The 24,498-nt window shown below is 46.4% G+C and overlaps 1 protein-coding gene across 22 annotated transcripts in view; it reads right to left on the bottom strand.

The window, feature by feature from the left end:
- FOXP1 (forkhead box P1) overlaps window positions 1-24,498 on the bottom strand; it is a 384,485-nt gene that overhangs the window by 154,533 nt on the left and 205,454 nt on the right. For 21 of the 22 annotated variants that reach the window (XM_080606041.1, XM_080606022.1, XM_080606050.1 and 18 more), the window contains one exon: window positions 6,745-6,926. In XM_080606041.1, coding sequence (XP_080462167.1) covers window positions 6,745-6,915 — 171 coding nt within the window. In that variant the 5' untranslated portion in view covers window positions 6,916-6,926. Of the gene's footprint in view, window positions 1-6,744; window positions 6,927-21,254; window positions 21,884-24,498 lie in introns of those variants that run through there. The other variant, XM_080606024.1, reaches the window with a different exon arrangement.

Here is a 24,498-nt window from a genome sequence, read left to right as displayed (position 1 = left end):
ATTCTGCTCTCATTCAAATCTATTCGAGTCAGACAAAAACTCCACCGAAATCGACAGCCCCGCTAGTGAAAATCAGCTCCTAAGGCACTGCCAAGCAATCCCCCTACACGCAACTCACGCTCCCAAATAAAGTTGAATTGCTTTTAAAATACCAGCAATGCATGCAACTTCTTGTTAGAGGGCAATTATTAATGCTTCATTCAGGAAGGTACTCGAGCACGTTCCCAGGTTTACAGGCAGGAGCCATACCGGTGACCTCACCACGACGACTGATGTGCCCACATCGAGGCACATGCTTTAGCATCTTGCGACATCAAGGCCCCAGCAGGGAAGTTTTGTACGAATTAAAGTCTTCTTGACACCTTAAGAGGCACGCTGCCATTTAAGCTTGCTGTACCACAGGATTGTTTGCACTGTTTGTTAGATAACCCCTAAGCCTGAAGATCAATGGAGGAGGAACAGCCTCCAATAATTTAAGTAACATCAATCATTAGAAATAGACTTTTAATTTGTATCTGGTGTCTACTGACTGTCTTTCTCAGCAGACACATGTGCTGGTTAAAAGCTTTGAAGCATTCCTTTGTGCAGTTTCCCTAAACAGAACTCCTGAATGTGTAACTTTTTTGCTTATGAGTAAGCATAAGCAAATACAGGGGTAGAGAGCACACCTACGAAAACAGCTGGGAACAAACATACCATTGCTGATTTTTTGCATGAGATGCAAGGTTAAAAAACAAACCGGCAAACATATTTCAGAAGTTACAGCTCTTCAAAGAGCCCGCAGAAACCCAAGCAATTACTACATGACTTTAAGTTACCAGTAAAAGCAACTATTGTATAAAAAAATAAATAAATACAGAAATAGACATCCCCAGTCTGAAGATTTGGATGTGCACATAACCCAGGTGGTTACATGTCTAATGGCCCGGCTTCTGCAGGTACATGCTTGTACACGCACACACAACTGCAGAGCCCTGGGTGCCAATGTCAAGGTGCTCTGAGGACTCAAGATTTATGCAGTTATTTGTAAAAGACCTTAGAAGCAAAATAAAACAAAACCGAGGCAAAAAAAAAATCTCAGCAAGCGCAACAAAGTGGTAGTTTCCCCTTACCCTTCAGCACTTAGAGAAGATTCAAGGCTTGTTGATGTCAATAAGTAGTTATAACAAAGGCATTAGTAATAGTGAGGATAGAGAATGCCGCATGAATGTTCTCAGCATGGTTCATTGACAAGAGATCTAAAAATTGAATTATTAAGGAAAAAAATCATTGATTCTAAAATCCAGGCAAGGTAGCCAGCCTACGTTAAAACTTATTTAATTTTTCCAGCACTGCTTCATTCCTAAGCTCTCAGAGCCACAGCTTTTCCATTGAAAAGCAAAAGACATTTTACGCACAATTTTCCCCCTACTAGAAAGAGGTATATTGTGCCCTTCAGTGAACATAAAATTGATATTATCATCTCTTAGTTTATATCTCACTACTTAACCTTCAGATTAAAAGTTATTAGATTTGAATGACTAAAAAGACATCATGTCACCTTCTGCTCAATGTTGGGAGATCGGAGAACTTGAGGGAAAAGTCTGAACGATAAAAACACCAAGTTACCATAAAGTTGTTTTTCACATTCCCCGATGAAACAGCACAAGCCCTACAAATGCAGCAATCTTTTCACGACGCTGTGATCATCGATTATCGGTGTACTACAATACAAAATCAGACACGTTCCCAATAACCTGGATGTAGTTTAAACTACACCCTCAAATGGCTCCTTCGATAGCAACAGCAGTTTAATAATTAGGCTTTATGTCTCCTTGGACAAAATGACTCAACATGGACGCTCCCTTAAAGTCTAACAAACAAATTTGGTCTAACCCAGTTATGTCAATATGAAACAAAGACTTTATCTAGGATCTGGTTTAGCAGTTTTGTTCTGAAGAGATAAGTCCACATCATGATCAATGGGACCATAAAACTCCTGATGCAGCTTGTAACCCTTCCCCACGGGTTTTTTGAAATAAGATGAAGCTCAGCAACTTATTTAAAATAGTATCATAGCATTACTTCAATTTATACTGTGATACATTCAGAATTCTTTCCAGTCTAATCTTCTTTTTGATCTACCCAATTAAAGCAGCCTCTCAACAATACGCCGAACCCTCCATTTCTCGTACTTTCTCCCCCTCCCTGGACATGAACAAAATCTGAAGAAACCACATATTCCCTCTGGAGTTTGCTTTCTTCAATCTAACACTTCACAGCTCAATGTTTCTCAAAACATCTACTGCTCTAAAGGGCCAAACTGTGACATCTTCACATTGATACCACAAACACCGCAACTACAGTCGGTGAGACTAATTGTGAGGAAGTTGTTGACTTTGGTACAGATACCAGAACGTAGTCCAGATTTTTGATGTCTATGTTTTTTTTTTGCCTCACATACGTGAACAACACTGAATTTTTCATTTGTATGCATTCAATTAATAAAAGCGTAAAAAATACAAAACAGGAGGCACTAAAAATTATATGTAATGCCATCTTTTTTTTTTTCCAAGGAAAAATCCTTTCCTTACTTTGTGGACACAGAGCAAAAATGGTGTTTGTCTAAGCTCCTCGGAAAGTTCAAAACGACACTTCATAATTACAGTATAGTTCAGCTCAAAGACAAAAGTGAAGAAAAGAAACTTCCCTACAATTCTTTATATAAACTTCCTTCTTGTACCAGTTGCATTTTGATTGCTATTCCAGTTTGTCATAAACACAGTCACCTTGTAACCCTTTTTATCAAACAATCTATGCACCACCTAAGAGTACACTACACTTCATCAGACAAGCTATAGGTTTACATTATACAAACATTCCAATTCTGCCTGCTCAGCGCAGGTTGTCAATAAATGCAAGCAATTGCAAAACAGCAATGTGTGTTTTTTTCCTTGAGAGAACACTGATACGAGCCTGCCAGTTCTGCAAAATAAACTCTCTGCAATCTCTGTAGCTAATCTGTCAACAAATTACTATTAAAGCCATACCTCCTAAAAGTTCAAAAGCATTCTGGATTAGACAAAAGATACCGAGTTATATACTCGCGGGGCAGTACTTGAAGTTAGGGTATCAAAGTGGATCTTGCTATTGATGTGGAGAGGTTTGCATTTCTGCCACCAAGCAACGCAGCATTTGGTGTCTTGCTGCTGTACATCAGAATTCAACTTGATAATCACCCCCTTTGTTCAATCCACATTCTGATTTCTCTAACAACATGAAGAACACTTTAATGAATAGTCCCAAGGATAAAAATAAACCATAATAAATGATATTTTATAAACTATATAAAAAAAGAACTGACTAGAACCGAGGTATCAAGCCTTCTGTTTGAGTAGACGTCAGAAACCACTGAAGCAACTAATGCTGTGATCATGTATGTTAAAAGGCAGCTCGTCCCCACGAGCCTGTGTTTATCACTCCCCGGTAGCACGTCACCCCCTCATTACAGGCTTGCGGCTCGTGGCTGACTCCGACACCCACTCGGCACCTCCCAGAGGTTTTCCACGGTGCCCAAGAGCCATCCGATGCTGCCTGGAGCCCTGTTCCCACGTTTTCAGCCCCGTCCCTTGGTCCTGGCGCCTCGGGAACAAGCTGCTGAGCCCTGCTGCCTGACCCCATGCCAAATGCCCGTTTCTGGTCCCTTTATAGGAAGCCTGATGGCCCAGGTGACAATTCCAGGTTTTCCAGGCAGGTCACCAAAACCCTGCCCTCTCCACCAAATTCGGACGTGACCCATTCATTCCTGTAAGGTGCCGACCACTGGCTGCCAGACGTGTCAGCGGCAAGGGGAAGGCAGCCTCTCTCCCCCTCAGGAGGTGCCAAAATACCATGGGAAAGCTCTCCTTCCCTTTTAGACTGGTTCTGGGAGTGATTTCTCCTACACCTATCTCCGTGTTTATTCACCCCTACCGAAGACACACTGTCCCTGAGAAGCCACTTGTATTGCTTTTGCTCTCTGAAAAGTATCTTCGTGACTACAAACACAGACATCCATTTGAGCTATGTGCTGTTACATCTAGAAGAACTGGTCTCCACACTCTCTACTCCCCACTTAACAGGGCATTTTAGAAGATCGACAATACTAAATAATTTAACATCCCTCTGTCTTCTTGCATGGCACACTCACCCTGAGATGACACGGAAGTAAAACTCGTCCTATGAGTCCTCCCTGCACTTAGAGCAAGAGAGTTCGCACCGCGTGCTGTTCCTTCCAACACAGGAACATCTGCGGTGCTCCACAGTTTTCCATGCTAAAATATTTACAAGTTTGTAAAGCCATTAAAACTTCCTAAAAAATGTGAAGCATTTGTTTTCCTTTCTCAAAGTAACAAAGCTATTAGTTCTCATAAATTCATAAATTTACCAAAAAATGTGAACCAAAACTCAGCACAGATGCGTTAGACGAGCCACTGCGAGCCCACGTCCCACTGCTCAGCCCCGGAATACATCGCTACCCACAACAGCCGAGCTCAAACTACCCGCCGCTGATTTTTTTTTTCAGACAAAACAAGTGCCAGGTGGCAAAAAGAAAAGATTTGAATGAAATGCTCTTAAGAAATAGCTGTTTAATTCAGAACTCATTCATTTGTATTGAAGAAGCGTTCTGTGGAACGCATTCTGTTAAGTGACCTGAGAGCATATGTTGTATATGGAGAAACATCTAAACATTATGCTCCATGTTGTATGTGTATCTGTAAATGCTTGCATTAGCTGTCTGAAAACAACGGGTTTTTCTTCTTTTCAGCATTTAAAAATATTTTCCAAACACAAAGATTGATATTTTTATGCTGGCTCTGGTTACCCTTTTGTTGTTATCTTTTTTTTTTTTCAATAAGTGTTTCAAACTTTGCAATCAACTTGCTCTTTAAAAGATAACTCCATGGAAAAGTTAGTCATCAAAACCAATTAAGAGCAGAATTCAAACGCAGAACATAAAGGTCTTTTAGGCACTTGGAGGAAAGCGAGCTAAGCGAACACGTTTGTTGTGCTGGCAGAGGAGAAATAAACTAGGGGCGAAACGCGGAGCCCCGCGGAGCCCACCGCAGGCAGCCCTGCCCCAGCTGTGCCGGGCACCAGGGGAGGGCTGAGGACCCAGTTGGGGAGGAATCTGTGCCCCTCTTTAATCGAACGAGCGGCTGGTGAATGCCACAACGCATTACATGCGAGATTACAGCGCGATGGAAGGCAGCGAGAGCCCTCTGGATGGCTACGGAGAAGCAGCTGGGAGCAGGAGGGACGCAGCGGAGGGCTGCACCCTGCTGCTGGGCCGTGCCCCGCAGCGTGCCCGTGTGCTCCCTCGGCTCCTCTCTGCTCAGAGCAGGCAGGCACCAGCGCTGGAAAATTCCATAGTGCTCCTATGGAAAAGGCAGTGTAATTAACTCGTTTTGATATGAAGCCTTTTTAAGGAGAGACCTTTGTGTTGAACATATTTTACTGTTCCAATCCTCTTCTACTGTCCTATATTAATCAAAGCTGTAACCCCTGTTGTCTTTGCACTACGAATCAGAATGTGCCCCTGGCGAAGAATGAGGGAAAAGTCAACAGGAATTAAGTTTCAGTGCAACTGTTTACTCAACTGTGGCCTGCAGTTATTGAAATTTTATCCGTGGTTTTGTGTGACTACTGCAGTAATGAATTCAGCATGGCTGTGATTTTCTCACTGATGGTATTCTCACTTCAAGTAAAAACCTGTAGGATGAAAATGATTGAAACAACCCAAATCTATGCATTTAGTATCATCCATTTTTCTGACTTGTTTCATTACGGCAGCTTTCTGTCTTAGGTTGGCAAACGGGGTCCCTTGCTCCTCCACAAGCCCGCAGTTTGCTTTGTTTTTGAGTGCACGTTTTTCTTCTCCACAACAACCTGCTAAAAAGATCACTGTACGCTTAGGGGAGTCTTAACCAGCTGCCAATCGCTTATTTAAAAGGTTTGAAGAATGCTTATTGCATTAGAGAAGTGAGGGGTAGGCCTAAGTGTATTCACGACGGCTCAACTGCAGCCTTTGTTCCCAAACACGTTAATGATACATGCCCAGCACTCCAGTGTAAAATTTCCTCAGAGAGTTGCAAAATTTTATCAGAGAAAAGAAAAAAGACAAAATGTATTATACGGATAATTCACACTGGTGAACGTAGTCACTTCCCAGAAAATACACTAATTAAAATACAAAGGGAAAGGCTAAGGCATAATTTTGTTGCGATTCTTCTGAATTGAAGAGAGCCCTGACGCGCGCTTTATTTATTTATTTACTCCAAAGTTTTGCCACAGCAGATACCTCCACAGCATTTCTCGCTAATAGAAAACATTCTGTTGATAGAGGTTGCTAGGTTATATTAAAAATTGTTGCAAAAACAAAACTTAGCATTAGTGTATTTTCCACCCAGTGACATATTTTGGAAACCAGTTATTTGTATACAGCGGTTCACCCAATCGCTGCCACCAGACTCAACACACTCGGGCCCTGATCTTCGGGTATTGCCAGGGAACGATTTAAAAAGAACTCCGGAAAAAAAAGTCTAACGTTTCTCTTTACATTGCGATCGCAATCCTCTACAGACAAAAAATGTACAGAATGTTGTAGGCAGGTCCTGAAAGCATCCTCTGACTGGCAAACGTGAAGGGTTTGGGGGGGGGGGGGGGGGGGTTAAATGCTTCATGCTTTTTCTGTAAGTAGGAAAATTGTAATATGTCTTACAGTACCTGCTGTTGCTGAAGATGTGTTAAATCTGCAGCCCCAATTTCAACTGAAGGTGTCTCGCCGTTTGATCTCACTTCCCGTAGGCTGCACTCTAGTAAATGGTTGCCACCGCTCGCTCCATTCTGAATGGCTGAACCGTTACTTTTTGTCTCAGTCCCAGATTCTTGCATCATGACTCAAAAACCTGAAATAATTTAGGGGAGGGGAAAAAAAAAGCAGCTGTTAAAACAGTTGCTGTATATAAGGAGACATGCCCTGTTTTAAATCCTGCCAAAACTGTAAACATTTGTCATTTCCCTTCATACGATTTATCTTTCATTAATGGTTCATGCTACTAGTTTATGTTTATTTATCTGTTGGTACAGCTATAATTTTAGTAAGTACGTTCTGTTCTAAATATAGTATTATTTGCTCAACATCTTTTTTCCCTTAGAGAAAAAAAAATATTTTCAAATGAACACACAGAATCCATAATTAAATTTCTCTAGTTACATCTGGATGCTTTCCTTTGAAACCGATGAGTCATTCTTTGCAACATGTGATGGACAACATCGAAAACTTCATATGTAGTACGTAGGGACAGGTAGGGGAAGCAGAGCATTCAGCATTTCGGTTTCCGTCCCCACTGTGATACTGCTGAATTCCTCTTATTACCGTGAATCAATTTAGGCTGAGCCTGGGATGTGCTGGACACCAGGGGTTCTCGCTTGGAGCAAACTGCTTCGGTGGCTCACAGAACTTGTGTTTTTGGCAAATTTATTGGATTTGGCCTGACTTTGGAGGCACTATGGTATTATGGTGAAAAGGCTCCTGAGTTATGTGCAGCAAGCTGTGTATTGGGCTAAACATCATCTTAGCAGTCACAGCTCTGCAGAGCCGGCCAGCAGGCTGCTCTTAACTCTTGGTGGACGTGTGCCTGCGGATCTATAAAATGCTGTGCTCACCAGTTATGGCAGTGGGTCGCAGACCCCACAACGAGGAGGAGGAGGACTGCCCGATCGCTTCCCTAAGATCTCTTGGGATTTCATGTGTGGTTTTGTGAATGAACTGGCAGCACAAGACCCCAAGCAAAGCACGTACGTCACTTTCCAACTGCAAACCACTACCTTTGAGATGTGTTGATGAGTTGTTTTATAGGTATTTCCACCTGCTAGGCCCTGAGTTACAAGATTTACACGTAATTAATGTGATCTGCTTCTGCCAGCCCACCCCTCCCTCCGTTCCCTGCCCGGGGAGAGCCGTGCTGTGTGCTCAGAGCCCAGTGCCCGCTCAGCACCAGCTCACCACCCACATGGGAGCCAAGCACCTCTGCGCAGGGCCGTGCACTTCAAAATTCAGCAGCTTCACGCGCCAGGAGGAACCTGCTTCAGTTCCGTCACTACCCCGATTCACAAGGAAGCACAAAAATCCTTTCCAGCGCATAAGGGAAAACGTCATTCAGAAAGGGAGAGGAACAGAACGCCTTTCTAATGGAGAAGTACCAGGGGAGAAGCCTTTCCCAGGGCTCCAGGGGAGCCCAGCGTGGCACGGCACCGGCTGGAGGCAAGGCCTCGTCCTCCCAGCGCAGGCCCCGGCTGTAGGTGACCACCGTCATGACGACGTGCTCCAGCCGCACGCACCAAGACCAGGCCGCTTTTTCACTTGGTAGCTTCAGCCATTCATAACGATGATCCATACGGCTGATAATCAAACTGTCATAACTGAGAAGCAGCTGACTAATGAGGGCTTTGTCACCACCACGCTCCGGCGTTAGCGCTCCTCACTGATTCACGGCCCGGGCGGGCGAGCCGCTCATTAGCGGGACCCCGCTCCAGTCATGAAGGGATCTATTCAGGCTGCCGGCCGCCCGAGCGCATGGATGGTGCTAGGACAGATTCAAATGTTCCGATTACATTTAAATAAATTTCAGCTGGTCTATGGAAACCCCTTTCAATCTGTTTTGTGAAATCTTGGAATTATGCAAGGAGACAAAAGGGCTTGGGGGCTCGTTACAAAGCTTCTGTCAGCCCCCTTGTAAGAGCTCCAGAGATCTAAACTAACCTACGGCTTTCCCAATGCCACGAGTAAATGCTTTGGGGTTTTAGCATGATCCTGCTCTCACACAGACTGAGCACGGTGTGTTCTTCATTTTTGACGCTATAAGGAAACCCTACAAGCACAGCGAGGTCTGTGCAAGCGCTCACTCCACGCATCTAGCACGCAAGGCTGGATTACACACCGGGCAGCGACTGCACCTCTTTTCACCAGAGATGACTCAAGAAATTGCTGCAACTCCTTCCCTTCTATCTAAATTTGAGGTCAAGCCTCAACTGGAGGAAACGGAGCATTTTGTTAATGTAACTCAGCAGAAAATCTGGACAAGGAGACCACACAAGACTGTGGCAGCAGGTGAAACTTCGAGATTGATCTCTTGGACTGCCGTGATGCCCAGCGGCCAAGGGTGGGCGGCACGTCCCCATGGCTGAGCAGGCCCTGGGGCAGGCCACCCGGCTGAGGATGGGCACCCTAAAATGGCTGCAGGTGCCTCCAGCAGACACCACAGCAGAAAGAGATGGTAAAACCGACGTGCCCCAACAGTGAAAAGCACGTTTCATTCTCAAATACTTCTGATGCAACAGATCAACTGGAGGCAAGAACATGGATAAATTAAGGAGGCTAAGAGAAAGCAGCGACCAAAGCTCGGAGATGTCTTTGACAGCAGCAAGAAGAATGCACACCACCGAGGAGCAGATCTATCACTGCCTGATCACGATTTGTTGGCTTGCCCTTCTGAGCGAAATATCTCCAGGACACAGAAACTAGTTCACAAACAAACTGGTCAAGAAATTATTTATTGCCTCGAGGACTGCAGAATGCTCCTCGAAAAAAACAACAGTAGCTATTGCTACAATTTTTCCAACCTATAGGACAGAGAGAAGGATGGATTATTTACAGTATTTGGTAACAAAAAGGTCACCGAGCTCCTGAGGACATGTCCAGGCTCCCTTTTACATTTCCAAGCACCCCAAACAGCTACCAGCAGAGCCATGCGGAGTTGCCCTCGCGGTGTACCCAGCCGAACCAGTGCAACCAGCAGGGAAATGGAGCTAGAGGTGGAGTGTGCAACAGGAACATCAGGCAGTAAAACGAAAATTGTGATGATTTGGACTTTCAGGGCTTTGCCCACTCAAAGATTATTTTAAAAGCAGAAGCAAACATCTCTGAGCAAATTTTGATTTAAGAACACCCATTCATGGGCAGTCAACTTCAATATAACGTCAGCTGGACACCAATACAAAACAAATCCACTTTGCTAAAATGCCTCCAATAGGAAACAGGATTTTCAAGGGAGAGAAGATAAAACTGTTTATTTCTTCACTGTAGTCAAATGTGAGTTGACATAAATAATCACAGTTTGGTTTGATCATTAAGCGTCATGTCATGAAAATCAACCTGCGAGAGCTTTCTGCAAGAATGATTATTATTTGTCTTTTTGAGCACACCTAAATGAGCTGAGGTGATAGTACACTGAGGATGGCTGAGATAATTGTCTCTCTTCAGCACAGAGGAGCAGGCCTTACAGAAGCCTATTAGTGAAGTCTGTCATTCAAAACTGTGAAAGAAAAAAGCAAAGCAAGGCTGACTTTATGCAACACGATTATGTTCTGTGGCAACTGAACCGAAGCTGTGTGTCTAGTACCACCAACACCGATTCTGGTCCGAATACAACCCTAGGTAAGCAGAACGGTGCCGAAAAAGCTGTTGTGCATAATGATTTATTATAGGAATACTGTATTCGACAAAAGCTTCCATGACATACCAGACACCCCATTCCGACTCAAGAAATTTAATGGCAGAAGAGCACGTCCGCCTTGCACATTCTACCAAGCCGAATGACTCTCATATCAATTCTGCAAAGGAAAATGTATTTTAACAGCTTAAAATAGATGGGTTCTTATCACTGTAAGTATCTTTTCTTTTTCTTTTTTTTTTCATAAAAATTCTACACTATTTCATGTTAGGGGTGGATACAGAATGACTCTTCAGATTATTAAAGGTGACACAAGATGCGTTTCCCCTAAGAAGGGACCAAAGCTAAGCTGCAACATGAACAACAAACTTCCACAGCTGCCCTTGTAAAATTGCATCCTGAAATCCAGGAGCTTGTATTAAACAAGCTGTTCATGTATGACTTACTATCAGCTTCATTTAAAAATCTCACAACTGAGATCGATTTTTCAAGATTCTGGACTTAACCTGCACAAAACCTCTTCTAGTTTTGATGTACAGCCAACTACAAAGCCAAAACCATATGGTTTGGCTCATCTCTTTGCTTAACATGTTATGTTCAAGGTAAGGGGGTAAAATTTCAATGGAGTGGAATCAAAACGATGCACACTGTCAATAGGAGGACAACAGCTCATTGTCTTCCAGATGATTTGGAGACAGCTGATTTCTTAAGGGCATGGTCAAAATTGAAAAAACACAGGTCGGATGTGAACTCTGGCTGAATGAAAAGGATCTTTCTGAGGACTCCGGAGTCAGTGTTTTGAACTAAAAAGATACAACCTGAAGGAATCCTCATTTTGAAAACATTCTGTGCCGATCCATTGTTTAAAAAGTCCTTAACATCACTAAGTCCAGATGCTGCAGATACACATCTCTTAGCTCCACCGGACTATTGAGATGAGCAAGGTTAAGCATGGAGATTAGCAGGCAGGAGGTGGGCACTGAAGTGTGCAATTTCTGCAGTTCTGCTACTGGTATAGTTTCTAAAGACCAAGCAGCATTGTTTAATGTCAGCATGAGGGAGGATTTTATCACTGATGCACCCGTCAGAATAAGGACCCACTGCAAGTCTGAAAGACTACAAGACAGATACCCAGATCTGTTCGAACGCCCTCCCATACATGGAGGTATCTGGCAAGACTTTTTTTTAAGACTCCTGAATAAGCACCAGTCTACACTTTAAGAATCTCATCACCTTAAAAAAACTATCCCTGGGGTCTTCTGGGCCTTAAAATCCTTCTTTAAATACGATTCCAGACTCGACCTGGGCTACATTCAGAAAGTCACTAGCAAGGCTGATGATTTTATTTTGGCTACTAGTATCTGGAGGTTTTTACAAATACATACATGCACATAAAGATCTTTCAACATTTCTGTCCCCTGGGAACAACGCTAGAGCAAAAACGTTGTCATAATACATCCCTTCTTTGTCACATTTGTGGAAGATTTTAAGCTAACAAAAAGTTCAGCCTTTATTCCAGGGCAGTTAATTAAGGTTGACCAAGTCAGGCAGAAGTAAATTAACTTGGCTGATCAATTATTTATATGAAGCAGAATAAATGCCCTTAAAGAACTTGGCCCAACCATGAAAGCATGTGTAAATTAAACTAAACACAGATTTATAAAATATATTTCTAGTTGTATGGATGGAAGAGTAATGGTAAAATCAGCTTTAAGTAAGTGATCAAATGACAAGTTCTAGTCCTAAATTCTCTAGCAGGCACGCTATCCACACAGGCATCATTCATACGTAAATATTTTACCTATTTGTTGCAAGCAGCTCCCCAAAGCAAGTTCAAGACCAACTTTTGAGCACTTCTCCGCATGACTATGAAAAACAGAACAACGTTTGGAAGCTCTTCATAGCAATGCAATCCTGCGAAGGCAGGATTTTGCCTCTTGAAAACTAACGCTCCAGAGTGCGAACAGCACGACAACACAAAAGCACGAGCGAAGCTGCTTCTTACCAAGAGCACAGGTACAAAAGCAGTGCAAAAGCAGCGGGGCGCTCCCAGCGCTGCCCGTCACCAGCACCGAGGGCCACGAGGGCTTTCCCAGGACACCGCTGCTGAACTCACAGCTGGACCCTTTTAGTCCCGGTACCTCTGGTGCAAGTGCCTGGCCAGGGAAAGCGCCTCAGGCTCCTCATCCTGCCACCAGTCCTGAGTGTTTCCAGGAACACGCTCCGACGGCCTCCAGCCGATGCCGAAACCCCCATTTAGTCCGGCTGACGGCCTGTCCCTAGGCCGGCCAGCAGCACCGTCCCGCCAGCCATGAGTTCAGTAAAACAAAAAGGATTCGCTAGTGGAAATTAAAAGCCTTGTGTAAGGTAAGGCTTTGATCTACCGTGGGGGAAGGCGTACAGATGTTCAGCTGCTCATTTACTAAATTACACCATGTCACAATTAACTGTGAATCAGCCAGCTTCACATGAGCAGCTTGAGGGCTGCCACCACGCTAAATACAGAAATAATGCCGGGGAGGGGAGTCCAAACTAGCCAGGTGGACCAGATGACTTCTCTCTGCCCGCGTCTGCGGTTAGCGCGACTATTAGAAAGAGCCATCCCAACATATGGCACGGTTTAAGTAAATCAGATCACCCTGAACTCACCAGCCTTTCTCAACTTACAAACCCCTCAGCTCTCGTCGTTGCAGATGGGTGCATACCCATCATGCTTTTAGAGTTTTCAGTAGCCGTCATTTATCCTGCTGACAGGGTGTATTTTAGGTATAATTATGTACTAACTAACAATAGATCAACTGTCAGTACATTAGGGTACTTTTGGGATAAAACTTCATGCTTACCCCTTTGAAGGCCACTCGCCTACACACTACTGGTGGTTGCTGAATTGTGCAGGAGTACGAGAAGGGAGAACTGGTTGCAAAGAGCAATTAAAGATGATCTTTAAGAACCAACCAAAATAGTATGGCACAGAACGAGTCAGACTGCTGTCCTGAAAAGCGATGCTGAGTCATGTCTGACAGCCGCGTTTCTTAGAGGAGAGGCAAACCTGGAGCAAGGGAAGGGAGGAACGCGTACGGGAAGTGCGGGAAGAGGAAACAAAGAGACGGCGACAGAGACGAGGTGAAATCCTTTGATATTTCCTCAGCTTAAAGAGGTAATTCAGTGCATAAAGACGGATCCTTGAAATTTCAGAGGACGAAACTCACACAACAAAGATTGTCAAGAGTGCTATTTTCTAGGATTAGAACAAAAATGTATTGGGATTTGCTGTATGATCTTACACGGTTGAGCACGACTGTATACTTGCTGTTATGCAAGCACCATCTTCCAATACAGAATTTTCATAATTATAACAGAAAGGCGTAAATTTTCTAATGCATGGCAGTTCAAAAAGTAATCAAGAGAATGAGCCTGAGGGCTATTTTAATGTATGCAAAGCTAGTGACCCACAGTAAATGGGAGGTAGGCTTCAATGAATGCAAAGTAATGCACACATACTAAAGACCTGGTCTGATGAGGGACGGCTAAAATTAACACCCAATTAATTTCCGAATTGACAAACAAATGAAACCCATAAATCTAGTTTCTCATTAATTTTCTTGTGGTATAATTTAAAGCAGTAATATGAGGGCAAAAACTGAGCATTATCCATCATAAATATCAAAAAAGATAGCACTGTAACACCATAAATTATGCATATTACCTGTTGTTAAAAATGATTAATGTATTATCAACTTTATCGTGCACTGTATATGTCTAGATGTATCTAAAATCTGAAATTTCATTTAGTGCTTAGGAAATAAAGGGTCCGGAAGAAACGGGATTATCCGCAGCACGTCCTCGGGTTCGCCTCCTGACACAGCCCTCGTGCTCTCATCTGGGGCTGCGAGGGTCGGTGCTGGACTCGTCCCAGGCCTCAGGTTGGCTGAGCCCATGGTGGAGGCGATGTGCCGAGCCTCCCCGGGGAAGGGAGGCAAATCGTGCTGATCCCGGAGCATCCCCACGAGCCGACCCACGGCGTGGCCCTGGCACCTGGCTCGCTCGGGGCTGCTCCCCGTCCCCGCACAGGGCAAGCACTGCTTGGTGATGCTGAGCCGTGGGGAGAGCAGAGAGGGAAGAAACGAATGAGGAAGGGGAAACGTGAAGACTTATGTACCTGAATCCAGTGAGTGAACAGCTGGGGCTTTCTAGAAGTGCTTCAGCACGTCACCTTGGCCAACAGGAGAAGGACGCAGGTTGCCTGACCTCCTGCCTGCGGTCTCACCGGTGAGAAGCTGAACTTCCACCTACCTCAACCCATAGCGGGGCTTATGTCCACTTTCCACCCCGCAGTCTCCTGAAGAGCAGCTCTGCCTACTGCTGCCTATCTGCAGGCTGCCACAACTTTTTGTTTTTTTTAACCACTACCTCGCTCACCATTTGCGTGTGACTCACGCAGGCTGGGTTACTTCAGGGCCACAGGAACCTGAAATCACTTAGAGGCAGCTCAGTGAAAGGCTGACTGATGCTCTGCAGGAGCTGAAACTTAAGACAGCCGTGGTTAGGAGAACGGAAGGACAGGCAGGAGCCTAATCCCAGTTGTGCCACGCTGGCTTATTGTGAAATCATGGCCAAACAACTTCTTAGAGAAGCTCTCGCTGCTGGTAACCCTAAGATTATTGGTGTTGTTGACCACAAACAGGAAGGAACAGAGAACAAGAAAATCCAAGGAAAATTAATTGAAATGGACATTAAAAGGTTGCCACTGGTTCTTCTCAGAGAGCTAGAGCTGGTCCCCAAGAAAATCTCATGCACCAAATCATACCAAACCGCGAGATAAAAGGTCTCACTTCTTTGCTTCAGGTAGGTGATCTGTAACTTGCTTGTTGGAACCGGAAACAGAAGCCATAAAACACCATCTTACCCTTACCTGCCCAATACGGCCCACAACAACTGCCTAGCTTTCGCTCCCAGGTCACATAACCCAACATTTGCTGAAGACCCGAGTGTTAGGCAGCGGAGACGGACAACTCTGCTTTCCCTGCCTGGGCATCTTGCATTCTCCCTTCTTTTAACACATCCACAGGGAAATTACTCCCAGTCTCACCTTGGATAAACAAATCCCCTTTGTGAAGCTAGCTCTACATCAATCTACACCTCTCAGCTTGACAGCTATTGAAATCCACAAAGCTCACGCCATGGCTGCGTCAAGGCTCTCGAGCTGGGCCATTTCCAGGCGAGTGGTGAAGAGGATGCAGCATTTACATACCGTCACCGGCAGAGTGAGGTTCCTTCCTCTCTCCCAGGGAGAGCTGTCTTTCAGCCACAAGCTTGACTAAATGCCCTCACCATCGCTGGGACCATCATTTATTTGGAAGGAAAGGAACAGCGAGCGGCAAACCACCACCCCAAAGCCATGCCTCACTGTGCCACGCTGCTCTGCGACGGCCGCCGTGAGGCTGGGACGCCAGCAGCGTGGGCGTTGGAGGAAAGCCCCTCGCCGGAGAGGGGCACGGCACCGCCGCATGTCCCTCGGGAGGCACCCACCTGCGGGGCTCCCCGGGCTTGGTGGCGGAGAGGAACAGAAACGCAGCCGCTCTCACGGCCCTGGGCCCCCCTGTTTGTATGCACGCCGCTCGGCCCCCGCTACGTACGCTCGCGGTCCCTCTCCCAGAGAAGAAGGCGACCAGAATATCCAACTTACCGAAAGGCCAGAGCTGCATTTAATAAATACGTTCACGTGGCAGCACGGACATTAAGATGGCAGCAGCACTGCTTCAACACGACGACACCAAACCTTGCAAGACTGAGTGCTGGCGGCACATTAATGACGAGCCCACCCCACCCGGCGTATCTCCAACAAAGCGTTTCTAAACCGTCTACCGGCCTCCAGAAGTCAGAAACCACCCCGAAGCCAGGTGCGAGTCCTCAGCACTTCTGCACGACGCAGTTCTCACTTTGCTATTTTCCCCCGGCCGGTTAATGCCCACTGGCACAGCCACGGCTTCAGGTGCCCCCATCTCCCCTCCAGCCCCGCTGCTCTGGCAGCCAGAACAGGCCCGGACCACTGGGGTGAGGTAGGGAAAGCAGGACGTCACGTTTCTATCTGTATTTTGTTTCTCGCCTTTCCAAGGGACGAAAAGGCCAACTATTTAATTTCACCCTTCAGAAGCTTTTTATAAACGTATATTCAAGATATTTTAATTGATAATTCGCACGTAAAGGCGCAGGCACTACCTTTATACAGAAAGAGTTAACATTTCCTTCTCAAGGTCACTCTAGGAGGGTTTACTCCCTCTGTGTGAGACGCCCTAACAATTTACTGTTAGTGCTAACAGGTCCTGCCTGGCATTCGAAATCCAAGCCACGTTCAGAAACAACAACAAACAATAATTTTGAAAAACAAAGATGGTGTGACTGAGTTTTCTTGCTCATTTGCAAAACAACCCAAAAACAGCAAGGAGCAGGAGGGTGCTCTCTAATTAGGACTCTCAGAAACCGGAGAGCAAATAGCCAGCATACAGAATTTAGCAGAAGTAAACGCTGCTTTCCAGTTGTAAAAAGAATAAAGCAGCTCAGTAACCTCACTTGCAGGAGAAGGAATGGCAGAGAGCATTTTTAAATTGGGTATTTTCGTTCAGATGGCTCTGCTCTTACACCAGAGATTTTGCCCACATCTCAGAAATAAAAGTGAAAGCTTCGCCTTTTCAGACTTCATCGATTACAATCAGACGCGAGCACGGAGGGAAACCAAAACACCCCCGACCCAACGCTGCACAGAACTCAAAGGCCGTTCTTTTGGGGCGATTACCTGGTTCATAGCCCTATACCTTTGTCCTAGACCTTCTAACTCCTTGTTTGCTCCGTACAGGATTTTCTAGCCATCAGCCGTCTATCGCTGTGCTAGTCGTCTTGCAGGAGTGCTCTCTCCCTTCTGAAAAAAGCAAACAACTGGATAGATATCATTACACTAAGGAAATCTCTTGGAAAAACCAAACAACTTGCTAATCTTTCTAGCCCCTTCACCCAAGTTAAAGATAAGCAAAGCAAACCAAAGTGAGTTTCAGCCACATTCCAGGGACAAGCTCCCCTTTTTCTCCTTTATCAAAATCCCAGCATTTAAAGGTTTTTTTCCAGACCTTGCAGGATAAACTGCTGCTCACACCCGCAAACAAAGCAATATTTGTTTAATAACTGATTGCTGCCATGGGTACAGTAAACAAGGGGCCCAGCATTTGTGTTTATGAACAAACACATCATCTTGCAAGAGCAATTTAACATTAACCAGGTGGAATAATCAACAGATTTCATAGGTGACACTCGGGGCAGGACTAATGTAAACAGAGCAGGGAGGAGAAAGGGGCCACTCTTAGGGAATCAAGGTTGAGGCAAATGCATTACAGAGTAAACAGCTGGGAAGAACTCAAGACAAACAAATAGTCATTCTTCTGACATTTCGAGCAGCAGAAAGGTTGTACGTTACATATATCAGCTGCTGACCACCATGAAATCCAACCAGTTGGGGACCAGGCCTTCTTGTTTACACAGTGCCATGTTTGCTTATAAACAACAATTTGCTGTTACCAACCTCGCATTACTCATTGCATAAACGAGCAGATCAAGTGAAATCCTGTTAACTCTTCTGTGGATTGAGGGTTTTTTCCCCCCTTCAACAACAACAAACAAAAAGCCTTTGCAGTCTTTCTTTGCAACCTCAAGACAACAGGCAACAGAGGAAAAAACACAGCCGTGCATCTGCTAGATAAAGGGTAAAGAAAGGAGCTGAAATCACTTGAAAGTGGTTCACAGAACAAGATTTACCGGCCAAACCACTGATGTGGAAGATCTATTTACATTAAGAAAAAAAAAAAAATCAGCAACTGCAAAAGGTGGGATGCAAAATGCTCAGTTTCTCCCCTAAAACAAACAAGCAAAACGCTGCCTCTCTACACAACCTCATCCCTCCCAGCATGGCCGGATGGCTTCATGCACACCCGCCCATGCACAACGCACGGTTCCTCCTTCTCTGCCCCGTCCTCAGCCCTCTTCCTTCTGCCTCCTGCCTCCATCCTCCAGTCTCTGGAGACCTCCCCTGCTCCTCTTCAGTAACCTGGGCGGTGCCAGAAGCCCCTCCAAAGCCCCTCTGTCTCCTCTGAAGTCTCCTTCCCACAACAGAAAGCTGTGGCCCTCGGCTGTCACCCCAGTGTCCCTCTCTCAGCACCACCGCCCCGTGACATCCCTCCTGGTGGCGCCCACCGCCTGAAGCCCCCGGGGTTTTCCACCTTTCCCTTCCCGTCTCTCACCCCCACGCCATTCGGAAGATGCCCATCGCAACCCTCCTCCGGGGAGGTTTCTGGAACTGCTCTATCTTGAACATGGATTTCGGGAAAGATCTGAAGCAGCGGGAGAGAAGATGGATGGTCCTAGCGGCAGGGGTTAATCCAGGGCTCTTGGTTACATTCCTGCCCTGACACAATCCCTGCTGTGACCTCCAGAAGCCTCTTCATCCCTCCCGTACGTAAAAATAAGCCCTTTAAGACGTCCCACTGGTTGGATGGGGGTAGAGGATGCTGTTGAGGTCTATGCCACAGGTCCTTTTTTCCCCCGGGGGCCCCAGATCCCACCCGGCGTCCCCGGTGCCTCCCGAGGAGCGCCAGCGCTGCCACCGAGCAGCGAGGAAATTCACCCCGGTTCTCAGTCGAGGAAGCAGCCAAGGTCACAGCTGGCCCGGGCACTAATCTCCTCTCCCTCATCATTTCATGTGCAAACAGCACGGTGGCTAGGAGCCTCCTCCCTCATCATTTTTTCACAAGTTTTAGACTATTTGGTACTTTTCTTCACAGCACAATCCTCGGCATCTGCGGCTGGCCAAGACACTCAGCTTCCCTTTTTTTTCAGAAAACATTTAGCCTTTTGTTGTTAAAAAAAAAAAAAAAGCTCACTCAAAAGCATGAAATGAGTACAACCCACTAATAAGGCAGGTATTTAAATGAAACCCGAAAGCAGCATTGTTGAGGCAACCTCCTATTTTTTCGTACATCAGGCTGACAGCATAATAGCGGGCAGGATGAAAGGTGGGACTCGAGCACGGAGTTGGCGGCCGCGCACCAGGAAAACAGAAGTGCTGCCCCATTTCCTGTGCTTCAGCAGAATATTTCTGATGTCTGGGGCTGCCGGGGACTTAACTCTGAATTAATGATTACACACAATACCGTCCTTTCTCCCCGCCCTGCAGGACGGCGAGGGCCAGCCTCACCGAACGGCTGTGGGCAGGCAGGCACGGGTCGCGGGGGATTCAGATGTTTCACAGCGGCTTCAGAAATTTCGACCCCGCAACCTGAAGGCTTCTGAAAACATCAAGCTTCGCATGAAAGTCATGCTATTTTCCCTGCGCGAGACTGCTGCTCTCACCTCGGCTGCGCTGCCTGCTCCACGCTCCTTTTCCAGCACGTAAAATCACAGTTTGCTCAGTACAAAGTAACTACGGGATGATAAAAACTATAAGCATATCATTCAAATGCTTTATTGGTCAAATAGATGGATGCTTTTATTAGTCCAACCTTTTTTGTAATGGAGTGCCACTGATGACCCAGTGTTAGCCTCATTCCCTGCTATTAATCACACTTCTAAGAGCTCATTTTGCTTTAAAATCTTAAGAAATTGCTATAATTTAAAGACATGGTGTCTACATAATGGGAAATGCTTCACAGATTGTATCATTTCATATAACACAGAATTTTTATGGCAATGCTGACCACGCTACCAAGGTATTACAAAACTTGAATAAAATCTATTTTATGAAGAAAAGCTAAACGTAAACTTACTTTTCTATTTGTGGTTTGCCACATCCATAATGTTTTAATCACAGCCTTTTGGGAGTTGCAGCATTCAACTGCATGTGGCTTACATAGATTAACACTGAAAAAACACTCCCTGAATAAATATAAACAGAACAAAACAAAATTAAATGAAAATTAAATAAAAGAAAAGGACGGACCACGAGAGAAAGTCTTGTTCAAGCTGTACTCAAACAATTTAACACAAGGGATTTATTCATTCACCGACTCTATTACCTCTTTCTTTTCTACACAGGGAAAAAACAGATGATGTTTACTGTGAAAAACTTTTATGACAAAGTGGAAGCATCTAAAGAATTTACCTAGACTGCGAATTAAACTAATATAATGATGGTCTTAACCCGTATTATTAAAATGTACTTTGCACAATGTTTTGACAATGTTGACTGCTGCAGGAGGGAAAACACATTTAAGACAATTTCAGCCAAATGCAAAAGCAGAAGCCTTCCATTTTCCAAATGTGAAGTAAAAAGCATCTTTAACCATCTTCTTAGGAAAGAAAATGCAGGGCAATTATGTTATATGGCGAACGCAGAAGAGCGCTCTTTGCTCAGTTCTCTAACAAGGTATTAGTACCTCCTGGCCTGAGGAATACTACGTGTAAATCACATCATATTCAGAGCGTCTGCATTAATTATAATAGGAGCTGGAGAGGAACGGTAACTTTCCAGGTTGTTGCTAAGGATTAGCCCTTGTTTACAATTCTGTATTTATAGAACAAGAAAAATTTGTCAAATGAAGGGCAAAGAGGAATGCAGGAACACAAATTTAGCTTTGATTTCAAAACAAATCAGATCTTGCAAGCATTCCCTGAAAAGAAAACCACAGTTTTTAATGTGAAGATGCAAATGAGCCTCAGAATATAAAAATGTTTTATAGTTCTGTGCATTCAACACTACTAGATGTTATTTAAAGAATTTATGTTAACATTTCTCATACTCACGGAGCAAGTCCAAGATGCTGCAAGCAGCATCTATTTAAAACGGCTCGCGTTTCTATGGGGCACTGGGTAGCTGAGGAGCCTGCAGCAGAAGGCAGCAGTTGCAGGGGGTCGGGGACTGCTCCTACGGGGTTGAAGACAGCGTGCCAGGAGGGACAAGCCCTCAGCGGGCTTCAGGCTGGCTGCGTGGAGGTGCGCATCTCCGTCCGGAGGGCAGCTCACGGATCTCAAACCCTTTGGAGCAGACGAGCTGGCTTCCCCAAACGCAGCGCATCGGGCGGAGGGAATGGGATGCGAACAAGGCACCTTTCCAGGAGGGCACTCGGGAGCCCCCGGTACAGAGGATAGAAAGGTCCGAAAGGTCTGCTGTGAAAAACGTGGTATTTCTGGAGGGCGCCGCAGGGAGAGGCGGCCCGAAGTCCACGGGAAGGGTCCCAGCACTGCAGCACTGCGGGGACCTGCAGGTCTCAGGCACCTTGGCAAAACTGGCTGGGGAAGTTCACTCCGCTCTGCCACCAGGCTGAGGCTAAAGAAAACACTTCGGCCTCCAGCACTTTCGTTTCTTTTTGCAAACAAGGGCACACCCACTACAATTAAGTTGCAAAACTCTTTTCATTAGGGCTCCTTGTTTTCACACACTTACAGCCTTACAGCCTTCTAAGACCTGCAGTCCCTCCCCTGCACCCATCAGTGTGTGTTGGGGGGGGGGAACTAAGCAAAAGCTCTTTAGTGGTTTCAGTTTATAGAGAAGCAAATGGAAAAATGCTTTTTTTTCCATTAAAAAAAAAAAACGTAACCAGCAGCATCTGAGCAGGGTGACTTGCGAGAACTCTGAGCACCCACAACTGAGAGCACCTAACCCCTCTCGAGGATCAGGCCCACAACACAGTCAGAAAAATGCACTCAGCCAAGGTTTTGGGGCTGTCAGGTTACGGCTAGGACACGAGGCAGAAGGGAAAGGCTCAGCCAGAAGGGAACAAGTGGGACAGAATTGCTTTTCCTGCCCAGTTTTGCCTCGTTGCTTCTTTCCCAGGAACAGCTCCGGCCTGGGTCCAGAGCGAGGATCCCATCCCACCAGATCTCCGTGCAGGAGACATGTACATCGCGCACGCGTTCCTCCACAGCCACATGCTCGACGGTGACACACACGGATCCCAAGCACCCAAAAATACAGTTGGTCCTCATCACACTGGCCCAACAGAGAGAAAAAAGCGTGAATTTTTTTTCCACCTCAAGATTTCATCCTGTGCCTGAGAAAACTCCCTAAAAAAGCTCTGTCGAAACTGATTTTGTTTCTACTCACCAAAAAAAGCACATATGCCTACTTTCGAGTCAGGATGCAGGAAGCCAAGCTCGTAATCCCTCTTTTGCCTCCACCCGTGGCCGAAGAGCGTTGCCCCAGCTCTGAGCCGCTCTCAGGGAGGGCCGGGACGGGGAGAGGCGGCAGAAGAGAGGGGCAACCAGGGACCGGTCACCAAATGCGCCCCTGCAGCTTGCCGCGGCCACGAGCATGCCTATAGGTGCCCGTACCTTGCCCACGCACGACGCCAGCACGACAGGGGCCTCCCAGCAGCCAGCACGCGGCCTCCCGGCCGCCCAGGACCACGCCGCGGGGCCCTCACAGCCACGAGGGTCCCGGCAGAGGTTGCTCCGGGCTCGTGGCACGGCCCTCGCGGGGCCGTGTCCCCAGCAGCAGGGAGCGGAGCCCTTCCCAGCCGCGTCCCTTCCCGGCCGGTGGGGGCCGCGGGGACGCGCTGGCGCTCAGCACCCGCTCCCAGCGCAGCCTGCCGACGTCGCCATCCACGCGCAGGTGCGCGGTCCCGCAGATGTGCTGGCTTCCCGAGCGCCCGTGGCTTCCTGCTCCGAGGACTCGTGAAAGAGGAGGATACGCCGTGTTTACACTCCGCTCAGGGCGAGAGGGCTCAGTGTCAGGATGTGCAGCACGCGGGTAATTCGCACCCTAAACTCGACCGCGCGATGCCGCAGCCACAGACTGTGTGATCTCCTCCTTTGGATTAAAGCTGTTTGCACAAGTCAGAGCAGAACAAGAAGAGGAACAAAACATACAGAGTATTTTGTGCTATGCTGCAGCCACATATTTCAACTGCCTCAGACGAATTCTTAGAGTAAACACAGCTTTAAAAGAAAATAGCTAGAATAAAGAGCTTCTGGAAAGTTCCTCCTGATTATGCATGCAAGAATTCTGCTACTGCTTCCTGCCATCATCTGAAAAATAAACCAAACACCCAACTTCTACAACTATCTGCAGAAGTGCTATTTTTCTGAAACACGTTACAACCCTATCTGAGGTCTGCGAGTTGTAATGAATGCATCTTGTTTTGTAAAATACACAGAGGAGCTCAATTAAATGAACAACTGTAAAGGAAATAGAGCTGATAAAGGAATTAATGCTCTCGGCACCAGATCACAACACAACATCTAGGATAACAAAACCATGTCAAACATGCAACCACTGAAGACTTGGAAAAAAAAAATAAGAAGTTCCATCCTAAAATATTTTAAGCGTGTCAGATTAAGATGTGCAGAACTTATAGAAGTGAGAGGGGAGCAGGGGCAGCAGCAGGGGATCTCGGGGCTGCTGCCACCAGGACCCACTGACCGCACGGACGCACCCCAGCATCCCACCTGCGTGCCCCGACCTCCCAGCAGCCGTGCGGACCAGCGGCGGCGCGAGCGCCCGCGCGACGCCTGCAGGGTTTCCTACCCACCGCCGAGTCCAGCCAGAGCAGAGCTGCCGCTGCCGAACAGCCCCGGCCACCCCGCGTTACGGAGGAGACCACGGGAGATGGATTCGAGCCCCGCCGATGCTAGGAAGAAGCCTTTAAGATTTACAAGCGATCACCTGCTCGGCTGAGCGGTGTTTTGCCCGTGCTCCCTTTTCATTGCGCAACCTGTTTTCCGAAGGCAAAGCAAACCCCGTCCCCCATGCAGCCCCGCCAAGGTAGGGTTCTGAAATTCTTTCACTCGTCGCAGTTTGCATCCCCGTCTCCTTTTTTCCCTGCCATTTGCCTGTGCCTCTCTCTCTCCGGCTGCCCACACGCTGGAAGCGAGCCGCCGGCCCCGGTGCCTGCTCAGGCTGTCTGCACACACGACACCAGTGGGAGTGCAGATTAGAGCTCAGCCGGAAGGGAGAAATTTAGGGTTCTGCACAACCTCGCACCTCGGCTCTTCTCCTTCGCAGTTGGCGTGTGAACTTGTAACTCGGAAATTTCAAGTTCCCACCGAT

Source organism: Anser brachyrhynchus (genome assembly GCF_964034855.1).
Source record: "Anser brachyrhynchus genome assembly, chromosome: 10".
NCBI lineage: Eukaryota > Metazoa > Chordata > Aves > Anseriformes > Anatidae > Anser > Anser brachyrhynchus.
This window is presented reverse-complemented; position numbering and strand designations above follow the sequence as displayed.